Source organism: Tachyglossus aculeatus, chromosome 25, assembly GCF_015852505.1.
Source record: "Tachyglossus aculeatus isolate mTacAcu1 chromosome 25, mTacAcu1.pri, whole genome shotgun sequence".
NCBI lineage: Eukaryota > Metazoa > Chordata > Mammalia > Monotremata > Tachyglossidae > Tachyglossus > Tachyglossus aculeatus.
In genome coordinates, this window is record NC_052090.1 from 4,024,302 (window position 1) to 4,036,967 (window position 12,666).

At 43.5% G+C, this 12,666-nt stretch overlaps 1 protein-coding gene across 3 annotated transcripts in view; it reads right to left on the bottom strand.

Annotated features, from left to right (window-relative positions):
• ESCO1 (establishment of sister chromatid cohesion N-acetyltransferase 1) overlaps positions 1-12,666 on the bottom strand; it is a 61,017-nt gene that overhangs the window by 3,490 nt on the left and 44,861 nt on the right. For 2 of the 3 annotated variants that reach the window (XM_038766605.1, XM_038766606.1), the window contains exons 8-10: positions 11,238-11,327; positions 4,236-4,379; positions 2,812-2,999 (exon numbers count right to left, since the gene is read on the bottom strand). In XM_038766605.1, coding sequence (XP_038622533.1) covers positions 2,812-2,999; positions 4,236-4,379; positions 11,238-11,327 — 422 coding nt within the window. Of the gene's footprint in view, positions 1-2,811; positions 3,000-4,235; positions 4,380-11,237; positions 11,328-11,903; positions 12,026-12,666 lie in introns of those variants that run through there. The other variant, XM_038766607.1, reaches the window with a different exon arrangement.

Below are 12,666 nucleotides of genomic sequence, written 5' to 3' on the forward strand. Positions count from 1 at the left end.
TTAAATCACGGTTGCCCGAAGATTTAGGAGGCAATTCAGGACGTTTATGTGATATCACACTCACTAAAAAGTTTGCTCCGAATTGCTCCCAAATCAAGAGGGCCCTGAATCTAAGCCAAACCCCACAAAATCTAATGATTCAGGTGAAAAAGTCATCTATTATTTTGGGTGAAAAAGTCATCCACTACTCTGCCACTTTTTCCTACACCTCTCTGCAAGTCACTGGTCGTCTGCTGCGGTAGGCAAGTGTGCTGTGTTTTATCTTGGCCCCTTATTGCTGTTTTTACCATTTGAGCATTTCACTGCTCCTGATGTGTCTGTCTCCAGTCCTCCCGGTCCCCAACCCCATCGCATCTTTATCCACAGACCGTGAGCCCCTCAAGGGACAGGGTTCATGTCTAATTCCCATCTGTACACTTTTACCCAGTGCTCACTACAGTGCTTACTACGTGGCTGAGCGTGGCTCAGTGGAAAGAGCCCGGGCTTTGGAGTCCGAGGTCATGGGTTCAAATCCCAGCTCTGCCAATTGTCAGCTGTGTGACTCTGGACAAGTCACTTACCTTCTCTGTGCCTCAGTTCCCTCATCTGTAAAATGAGGATTAAGACTGTGAGCTCCCTGAGGGACAACCTGATCACCTTGTAACCTCCCCAGTGCTTAGAACAGTGCTTTGCACATAGTAAGCGCTTAATAAATGCCATCATTATTATTATTATTACAACTACTACTAAGGATAAAGATGGGCAAAGAAGGGTAAATTTTCCAGTTTTCTCTCAACTCCAACCTTCTGAGTCAAGATACCTCTTTCTGGTTTTTTTTTTTTTGTTTTTTAAAGCACTATATGTCAAATGCTGTACTAAGAGCTGGGGCTCACAGTCCAAGTAGGAGAGAGAATAGGTTTTGAACCCCCATTTTACACTTAGAGAAACTGGCACAGAGAAGTGAAGTAACTTGCCCATGATCATACAGCAAGCAACTGGAAGAGCCAGCGCTTAGTCCAGTGCTCTGCACACAGTAAGCGCTCAATAAACACGATTGAATGAATGAATGGCATTTGTTACATGCTTATTATGTGCCAAGCACTGTTCTAAGCGCTGAGGGGATCCAAGGTTGTCCCACATGGGGCTCACAGTCTTAATCCCCATTTTACAGATGAGGGAAGTGAGGCACAGAGAAGTAAAGTGGCTTGCCCAAAGTCACACAGCTGACAAGCGGTGGAGCCGGGATTCGAACCCATGACCTCTGATTCCCAAGCCTGGGCTTTTTCCACTGAGCCACATCATCATCATCATCAATCGTATTTATTGAGCGCTTACTATGTGCAGAGCACCGTACTAAACGCTTGGGAAGTACAAATTGGCAACATATAGAGACAGTCCCTACCCAACAGTGGGCTCACAGTCTAAAAGCCACACTGCTCCTCCTCCTCATGTATTATGATGGCATTTACTAAGCGCTAACTGTGTGCAAAGCACTGTTCTAAGCGCTGAGCACCGTTCTAAGCGCTGACCCAGGCCCATGTTATTGCTTGCAAATATTATATCGTTGAGTCCCCCCTTTCATAGCTGCTCAAAAGTCTCGTACAGAGTCAAGAGAAAGGCCCTGGTCAGATCTCTTAGCACTCCAGCGTCTCCTGGCTATTCTCGGGGGGAATCAGGATTCTGATAGTCCTCCAAGTTAATTTGTATTTGTACCTATCTATTCTATTTATTTTATTTTGTTAGTATGTTTGGTTTTGTTCTCTGTCTCCCCCATTTAGACTGTGAGCCCACTGTTGGGTAGGGACTGTCTCTATATGTTGCCAATTTGTACTTCCCAAGCGCTTAGTACAGTGCTCTGCACATAGTAAGCGCTCAATAAATACGATTGATGATTTAATAAAACTGTCAATCAAATAGGGGTCCAGGACATAGCACACGAATTGATCCCGGTTTCACTTCTGGGGATCGAGACCGAGGGTGTGCAGGAATGGTAGCAAAAACAGTGCTTTGCACATAGTAAGCGCTTGATAAATGCCATCATTATTATTAGTAGTAGTAAAAGTACTAAGCTAAGCTTAGTCTGAGAGAAGCAGCATGGCCTAGTGGATAGCGCACGGGCCTGGGAATCAAAAGGACGTGGGTTCTAATCCCGCCTCCCCCACTCGTCTGCTGTGTGACCTTGGGTAAGTCGCTTTAATTCTCTGTGCCACAGTTACCTCATCTGGAAAATGGGGATTAAGACTGGGAGCCCAATGTGGGACAGGGACTCTGTCCAACCCAATTACCTTTGTATCTACCCCAGCGCTTAGTACAGTGCCTGGCACCTACTAAGTGCTTAGCACATACCACAGTTATTATTATTACTCTGCACAGAACACGGTATTAAGTGCTGGGAAAAAGAATACAAATGCGCCAAGTATAGTGGGAGTAGAAGATAAGGCAGCAATCAATCAATTGTATTTACTGAGTGCTTACTATGTGCAGAGCACTGTACTAAGCGCTTGGGAAGTACAAATTGGCAACATACAGAGACAGTCCCTACCCATCAGTCTAAAAGCAGTTAAGCAACTGTAAATTTTCAGGAAGTAGGGGCAATATGCGTCACGCCGGATGGCTTTTTATGCCATTTCTGAGTCCCTCGCAACCGTTCGCTAAGCTTCTGCTTTCTGAAGCGAAGAACATCTGAGAAGCCTCCTCTTGATGTCAAACGTATTCACTTCTTCAAAATATATTCGATCCCCCCCCCCCCCCCACACCTTTATGATTTGACGTGCTGAAATCTCCAATTATTCAAATGAAACCGCAGCTTTAATAGTCTTACTTCAAAATTACCTCAGGCATTCAATCATCCGAGAAGCAATTTTCTTCCGACGCATCATGCTGAATACCCAGATCCGACTAATCCCACAGATTGCAGGCTCGGGAGACGTGGAGCAGCACCAGGCCTTCTGCCGCTCAAAGATGACTTTCTCTTTCTCCGTGTTGATATCGGGAATTTTCTCTTCTATTACTCGATAGCCCTACAGGGTCAGAGGTGAAGATTAACGAGCAGCTGTTCAGTTTATCCAGGATGGGGAAATTTGGCTCAGGTCACATCTTTCGGCAGAGCTGGAATGGTTGCGTAGTTATTTTGCAATGAAATGGGCAGACTGGAGAATCCATCGGTTGCATTTATTGAGCACTTACTATGTCTCCACCACTGTACTAAGCACTAGGGAGAGTGCAATACAGTCCCCCCTTCTAGACTGTGAGCCCTCTGTTGGGTAGGGACTGTCTCTATTTGATGCTGAATTGTACTTTGCAAGCGCTTAGTACAGTGCTCTGCACACAGTAAGCGCTCAATAAATACGACTGAATGAATGAACAGAGTTGGTAGACACATTCCCTGCCCACGAGAGCAGCCTGGCCTAGTGGAAAGAGCGCGGGCCTGGGAGTTGGAGGACCTGGGTTCTAATCCTGACTCTGCCACTCGCCTGCTGGGTGACTTTGGGCCAGTCATTTAATAATAATAATAATAATAATGGCATTTGTTAAGTGCTTACTATGCGCCGAGCACTGTTCTAAGCGCTGGGGGGGATACAAGGTGATTAAGTTGTCCCATGTGGGGCTCACAGTCTTAATCCCCATTTTACAGATGAGGTAACTGAGGCTCAGAGAAGTTACGTGACTTGCCCAAGGTCAGTCACACAGCAGACATGTGGCGGAGTCCAGATTCGAACCCATGACCTCTGACTCCAAAGCCCGTGCTCTTTCCACTGAGCCACGCTGCTTCACTAAGCCTCATTTTATATGTATATATGTTTGTACGTATTTATTACTCTATTTTACTTGTACATATCTATTCTATTTATTTTATTTTGTTAGTATGTGTGGTTTTGTTCTCTGTCTCCCCCTTTTACACTGTGAGCCCACTGTTGGGTAGGGACTGTCTCTATATGTTACCAATTTGTACTTCCCAAGCGCTTAGTACAGTGCTCTGCACATAGTAAGCGCTCAATAAATACGATTGATGATGATGATGATTTTCCTCATCTGTAAAACGGGGGACTCAACACGTGTTCTCTCTCCCACTTAGAATGGGAACCTCAGGTGGGGCAGGGACGCGGTGTTTGACTTGATTAATTTGTTTCTACCCCAAGATTTAGTACAGTGCTTGGCACACAGTAAGCACTTAACACATACCATTATTCTAAATTAATCTAAATGAAGGAGCATGATAGAGCCTACTGGACACTGAATTACGAAGTAGGACTTACCCACTGGATATGTTCTGCAATTAAGCAGCCAACTACTTTTTTGTCGTTAGAGATAAACAGCAGGGTCTTCGTCCGGGAGGTACACATGAGAGGAGCCTGCTGGAATCCCAAGTCGTTATCTACCATCTCTCTAATCTCTTCCACCTGGCCAACCAAGAGCAAATCAGAATTTTCCATTATTGTACAAGAAATAACTTTCCACAAGTAATAATTCTCTACCCCAAGAGTGACAGTGGAGAGAAGATCAGCGCCCCATAATTACTTCCTATAATACATCTTTTTCCGGGTGATGAATTCCTTTTTCAGTCACGTTTAGTTACAAATATTGAAATAACCATTCTGATTAAACTCCAGTCTGGCTCTTCACCACTGAGCCATTGGGGTGGCTTAAGCGCTTAGTACAGTGCTCTGCACACAGTAAGCGCTCAATAAATACGATTGATGATGATAAGAGAGGGAAAAACTAAGAGAGCGGATATTTTGCCGTTCGCCAACCCGGTCTGGATTTTCCCCTAAGGATCTCTGAACTCTGTTCCAATTTAAAACAAAAAGCTCAGCCAACTTTCAGAGAACTTCATGTCCACGTGCAAAAAATTGGGATTCAACTAAGCGGCACTGAAAGCAGGTTTTCTTAATTCAGAACCTGAATCAAGGAGTTCTCTCTTCATTTTAAGAGGGCAAACATGTCTATAGGAGATCATTTTTTACATCATAAATAAACATTGCTCCATAATTCCAATCTCAACGGGTATATCTTAGTGGATAAATCAGCTCAATTTTCCCAAACACACACCTCAATGCTTAGAGGAATAAATTATCGGTCCTCAAATATTTAATCTGAGGTGATGAAGTCAGGAGCAAAAGCCAAAAGTCCTCATGGATTTCATGCTCTCAGACTCTCTCCTCCACAGAAGAGGGACATGGGGTAATGATTATTAACCTCCAGCTGCTTTAGGGGAATGGCAGCACCCCGCAGCCAAGGAAGCGATCAAGGCTCTGTGACAGGCATGCAATGGAAATCGCTCTCATACCACTATGAGATACACTGATGACAAAAAAAAAACCCAATAAACAGCCTAGAATTAACCTGCAGGACGGGACTAAACTAATACTCTCAACTTGGATGGAATCTCTGAATGAAATTAGAATTACTACGAATAATTCCCGTAATTTTTTCCCAACTAAATCCAAGTGTCGCAACCGCACACTGTTGATTGAGTCTCATCCAGGGAAAAACGGGTTCTGGGACTGGGATTCTCATATTTACATTCATTCGATTCAATCATATTTAATAATAATAATGATGGCATTTGTTAAGCGCTTACTATGTGCAAAGCAAGTTGGCAACATATAGAGAGGGTCCCTACCCAACAGTGGGCTCACAGTCTAGAAGGGGGAGACAACAAAACATATTAACAAAATAAAATAAATAGAATAAATATGTACAAATAAAATAGAGTAATAAATACATACAAACATATACATATATACAGGTGCTGTGGGGGGGGAAGGAGGTAAGGTGGGGGGATTCATTCGTTCATTCTTATTTATTGAGCGCTTACTGTGTGCAGAGCACTGTACTAAGCGCTTTACAGAAACAAGGCAGCGTGGCCTAGTGGAAAGAGTGTGAGTTTGGGAGTCAGAGGACCTGGGTTCTAATCCTGGCTCCACCACTTCTCTGGTTTTTAAATAGTATTTAGGAGCTTACTAAGTGCCACACACTGTACTAAGCACTGAGGTAGATAAGAGTTGAGCAGGTTGGGCACAGTCCCTCTCCTACATGGAGCTCACAGTCTTAATTCCCATTTAACAGATGAGGTAACTGAGGCATAGAAGTGACTTGCCCAAGGTCACACAGCAGACAAGTGGCAGAACCAGGATTACAACCCAGTTCCTTAGGATTCCCAGGTCTGTGCTCTAGCCACTAAGCTACGCTGCCCCTTCTCTGTGCCTCAGTTATCTCATCTGTAAAATGGGGATTACGACTCTGAGCACCATGTGGGACATGGACTGTGCCCAACCCGATTATCTTTTATCCATCCCAGAGCTTAGTACAGTGCCTGGCACACAGTAGGCACTTAACAAATACCATTTAAAAAAAAAAATAAAAAGGAGACCCACATTCCAAACTCAATTTTGTCAATGGGTTGCTGTGACCATGGGCACGTCACTGAACCTCTCAGAGCCTCAGTTTCCTCCTCTAAAAAATGGGGTTGAGAGAGACTGGAAGCCCTGTGTGGAACAGGGACTGTATCTGATTTGCTAACCTTATACCTACCCTAGTCTCAAGCACATAGTAAAGTGTTTAATAAATGCTACCATCATTATAATTCTTACAAAACAGGCAGAGTAAGGTTAAGCAATTATTTCTAGATTACCTAAACCCTCAGTTTGGATAATACTTCTCCAGATTCTCTATCAGCAGCAATAAGATTACCTGAGCATCTGAGTTCCCAGAACTGGATTGGGTGTTTCAAAAATTAACTGAACCTTGGAATATGTATGTAGATAAGGATTAAAAAAAAAGAAATTATGACTGGTTAAATAATAATAATAATAATGGCATTTGTTAAGCGCTTACTATGTGCAAAGCACTGTTCTAAGCGCTGGGGGGGATACAATGTGATCAAGTTGTCCCACGTGGGGCTCACAGTCTTAATCCCCATTTTTACAGATGAGGGAACTGAGGCTCAGAGAAGTTAAGTGACTTGCCCAAGGTCACACAGCAGACTTGTGGTGGAGCCGGGATGAAAACTGGAAAAATGAAAACTCAGAAAGCTGCAGTAAGAACTTATAAAATGATGGCACTTAAGCGCTTGTTTTATGCCAAGCACTGGGGTAGAAAAGACAATTAGGTTGGACAGAGTCCACATGGGGCTCAAGTGTAAGAAGGAGGGAGCGGGATTTAATCCCCAATTTGCAGATGAGGAAACCGGGGCACAGACAAGTTAAGTGATTTACCCGAAGTCGCACAGCAGACAAGTGACAGAGCTGGGATTAGTTCCTCTGTCTCCCAGGCTCACAGTTGTTTCACTATGGCAATGTCGCTTTCCCAATCAATCAATTGTATTTATTGAGCACTTACTGTCAATCAATCGTATTTATTGAGCGCTTACTGTGTGCAGAGGCCCTACTGAGAGCTCACCTCCTCCAGGAGGCCTTCCCAGATTGACCCCCTTCCTTCCTCTCCCCCTCGTCCCCCCTCCATCCCCCTCATCTTACCTCCTTCCCTTCCCCACAGCACCTGTATATATGTTTGTACATATTTATTACTCTATTTATTTTACTTGTACATATCTATTCTACTTATTTTATTCTGTTAGTAGGTTTGGTTTTGTTCTGTCTCCCCCTGTCTCTATATGTTGCCAATGTGTACTTCCCAAGCGCTTCGTACAGTGCTCTGCACACAGTAAGCGCTCAATAAATAGGATTGATTGATTGCAGAGCACTGTAGTAAGCGCTTGGGAAGTACAAGTTGGCAACATATAGAGATGGTCCCTACCCAACAGTGGGCCAATAGTATATTTCTTTCCTAAGACTAGCGTCAAAACCCGGAGGTTGACAGAAGTGGTCTCAATTAATTTACTTTTCCTTCTACATCCCATTCCCTCTTCACACCACAATCGCTTCTCCTTCTCTCCACATTCTTCTGCTTGAATTTATGTAGAACGAACTTGCCTCTTCTAATCTCCCCATCCCAATGCTAGCGTTCTCATCCATCCTCAGCTTTCAGGGGGTGGAATTTTCCAAAGTGAAATTGGATGGGCCAAATGGATTGGGGGGCGGAGGGTTAAAGATGAGAGGGTGTCAAAGGCCTCAGGAACCCAGTGAAAATGGACTTCCTTGGTGGTGACACAGTAAGCGCTCAATAAATACGATTGATGATGATGATGATGATGATGATGATGGTGAGGGAGCTTGGAAATTCTTCCCAACTTTAGCTCTGGCTGAGGTGGGGCTGTCAGATAACGAATGAACTGTCAATGATTCTCCCGTAGAATTGCATACCAATCAACAGTGCTTATTGAGCAGTAAACTGTGTGAAAATGCCTCTGCCTTAGGAACGTACGGCATTATTTATTTTGTCATCATGGAGGTTGCCTCAAAATTGTATCGGTGCTAAAAAATTTTGTCCTTTAAATCCTCTGAAATTAAATTGCTAAATGAAGAAGAATCATCATCATCATCAATTGTATTTATTGAGCGCTTACTATGTGCAGAGCACTGTACTAAGCGCTTGGGAAGTACAAATTGGCAACATACAGAGACAGTCCCTACCCAACAGTGGGCTCACAGTCTAAAAGGGGGAGACAGAGAACAAAACCAAACATACTAAACAAAATAAATAGAATAGATATGTACAAATAAATTAAATAAATAGAGTAAAAAAATATGTACAAACATATATACATATATACAGGTGCTGTGGGGAAGGGAGGGAGGTAAGATGGGGGGATGGAGAGGGGGACGGGGGAGAATGCTGCATGAATGCTGCATGAGTGAAAATGAATGCATGGAAAAGCATCCAGGAGGAACCGTCATTCATTTTATCGTATTTACTGAGCGCTGACTGTGTGCACAGCACTGTACTAAGCACCTGGAAAGTACAATTTGGCAACATATAGAGATAGTCCCTACCCAACAAGGGGCTCACACTCTAGAAGGGAGAGACAGACAGCAAAACAAAACAAGTCGTTATCAAACCTGGCTGAAAAGGATAAATGCTTATGTGCACAGAAGTAACGTACTCAAGAAGAGGGCTCTTCTTATTACAATAAAGGACCTGGGTTCTAATCCCACCACTTGCCTGCTGCGTGACCCTGGGCAAGTCATTTAAATTCTCTGTGCCTCTGTAACCTCGTCTGTAAAACGGGGATTAAGACTGTAAGCTCCTTGTGGGCAGGAATGGGTCTGCTTGTTGTTATATTGTACTCTCCCAAGCGCTTAGTACAGTGCTTTGCACACAGTAAGCACTCAAATATGACTGAATGAATGAACATGGACTGTGTCCAATGTGAGTGGCTTGTACCTACCCCAGTGCTTAAAAAACTGCCTGGCATGGAGTAAATGCTTAATAAATACCATTAAAAAAAAACAAAGGAGAATGTGAACGTGGCCCTCACGCCTAAGAGACTGAGCTCACAGACACAGTAAGTCCAGACCGAAGTGACTGAGTTTACTAAGATGTGATTAAACCGTGAACAGCATGGGGCAGAAGTAGCGTGAGCTGGAACAAGGAGATCAACCACAGGACGTGAGCACAGGTGTCCCATCCGCGAGGAAGGGTCCACTTCCACTGAAGCTTCACCTGCCCTGTATTATCGATATAGGGATAATAATAATAATAACAATAACAATGACATTTATTAAGCACTTAAACAGCAAATCACTGTTCTAAGCGCTGGGGAGGTGACAAGGTGATCAGGTTGCCCCACATGGGGCTCAGTCTTAATCCCCGTTTGACAGATGAGGTAACTGAGGCCCAGAGAAGTGAAGTGACTTGCCCCAAGTCACACAGCTGACAAGTGGCAGAGCCGGGATTTGAACCCATGATCTCTGACTCCAAAGCCCATGCTCTTTCCACTGAGCCACATCACCTTCACAACAGACCAACAAACGCTAACTATGTGTGAGGGGGTTGTCGTGGGGGTCTAACGAACACGCCGTAAGAGCACATCTCCTCCATGAGGCCTTCCCTGAATTTCCCCTCTCCACCCGCCCCTCTGTGTCGACTCTGAGCCCTCTGAGCCCCTTCCTTCCTCTCCCCCTCGTCCCCCTCTCCATCCCCCCCATCTTACCTCCTTCCCTTCCCCACAGCACCTGTATATATGTATATATGGCTGTACATATTTATTACTCTATTTTACTTGTACATATCTATCCTATTTATTTTATTTTGTTAGTATGTTTGGTTTTGTTCTCTGTCTCCCCCTTTTAGACTGTGAGCCCACTGTTGGGTAGGGACTGTCTCTATATGTTGCCAATTTGTACTTCCCAAGCGCTTAGTACAGTGCTCTGCACATAGTAAGCGCTCAATAAATACGATTGATGATGATGATGATGACTCTGCCCTTGGTTTGCGCATCCCTAACCATTTTGATATTCACCCCGACCTCACGGCATTTACTTAAATATTCTTAAACTCTACTTCCCCTATCCCTAATCTACTTTAAAGTCTGTCTGGGCGTGTAGGCTAAGCTTCCTCTGCAGACACAGGGATCATATCACCAATTCTGTTGCACTGCACTTTCCCAGGTGCTTAGTACAGTGCTCAGCACACAATATGGACGTAATGAATACCACTGTTTGACTGATGAACTGCAAAACTGTCAGTGGCTAGCTGCAATTGCTTTCCCCCACCCCGGATCCTTTACTCCTCCAGGAATAAGACAGGTCACAGGGCTTCCCTGCCTGAAATCAGTTGAGGAGAGGGTCCCTTATGCCACTCTTCCTCCCTTCAAAGCCCTACTGAGAGCTCACCTCCTCCAGGAGGCCTTCCCTGACTGAGCCCCCTCCTTCCTCTCCCCCGCCCCATCCCCTCTGCCCTACCTCTTTCCCCTCCCCACAGCACCTGTATATATGTCTGTACAGATTTATTACTCTATTTATTTTACTTGTACATATTTACTATTCTATTTATTTTGTTAATGTTGCGCACTTAGCTTTAATTCTATTTGTTCTGATGACTTGACACCTGTCTACATGTTTCGTTTTGTTGTCTGTCTCCCCCTTCTAGACTGTGAGCCCGTCGCTGGGTAGGGACCGTCTCTATATGTTGTGTGTGCCTGTGAGGACGGTCTGTAAACACTGGAATTCGCCTTCCAACCGCTGTGAAATGTGCTCCTATTTCCCCATCTACCTCAAATATTCAGTAATCACTTGAAAGAATGTGGAAAAATGAAGAAAAGTTTAAGTTTCCGCTATGCTCTTCTCTGGCCACTTTTACCAAACCCTCAGGGAAGAGGGGCAATCTACTTTTGGGGAAAGTTGTCTGTAACTTACCTTTTTCAGTGCATACTTTGGATCTTCAGGAAGGACCATTATTATTTTGCCATCAGGGTACTCAGACAAAATCCTCTCCTTTTTCCATCCCTAGACAAAAATCATACACTTATATGTACAACTGATTTGACTGCCATATTCGGTTACAAGGAAAAAAAAAATGAATTGGTCTTGAAATTTTCCACTGGCATGGATTTTCTATGCAGACTGGCGTTCACTAATCGGGCATAAAATAATGAGCCTGCCTTACTTTAGAACGCAGAAGGCACATTACGGGTTTGATTCAGTTTCCACTTTTCTAGAGAAATATACAGGCCACACAGCAAATGCTTATCAATTAAGAACTTCCAACTTGAATTCTTTTTGCTGGACTTTAACTCAAAGTGCACTAAAACAAGCCCACTTAAATTGGTGGCTCCCCTCGGGTGGAGGGTAGCTCTAGCCCAGTTTCTCCTGAAAGGAACTAAACTGCCGAATTGGTCTGGAACACAGTAACCTCCACAAATACGCACTCATGGTTTCGTGTATGGCATGCGAAAGACCTCCAGGAGGTTTGAAATGAACTGATTTGCATGCAGTTGCCCATTAAGTATGGAATAGCTGTGATCGATAAGAATAAAAGCTATCAAAGTCACAAGAAGGAGACTAAAAAAAAAATATAACTACCTTCTAAGAATCTAATGGGGAAGGAGACTACGTTGTGTGTATCTGAAGTTAAACATACTCAAAAAAATAGAGGTAATTAACTCTTCTTCAGATCCACACTCGTGGTGATTAATGAGCAGAACCTGCATGAAAAAACAAAACAAAAACCACTTAAGTCTAGTAAGATGGGACTGAACCAGAGGTTAAAACTAGGTGCTTTGAAGTTTGAAAATAATCACAGAAGGAATGAGTTTAACTGGCTGCTCTGTTTGTCTTACCCAATCAACTTTATGCAAAAAGGCCTTGGGAAAACCAATACAATACTTCCAAACCACCATCTTCTTTCTGTGACCTTTCAACAGTAAAAATGCTGCATGAAACCATGATAAAGGCAACTGGATCTGGATTCTAAACGAATCTGGCTTAAAAGTAATAAAATCGCATACAGGTTGCTTATAGTTTGTAAGCAGTCGATGATTATTTTTCCCCATATCTTATTAGAAGATTCTGGGAACAAGAAAGGTCAGTTAATCTGACAATCCTTTTCAGATGAAAAAGCCCGAGAAACTCCAGTTATTTGGCTCACTGTAACAACAGAACATAGAGAAGCTGCGTGGTTATGGTGTCCACAGCTCCCTGCTTTAAAAATGTTTAAAGAGCAGATAATAGTGCTTAATGAGAGAGCATTTACATATAACTGGAAGCTAATCTAAATGATAAAGAAGGTTTCACGCAAAGGGCCTATATCACCATGTGCATTAATGCCACGTAAAGAGGAACAATG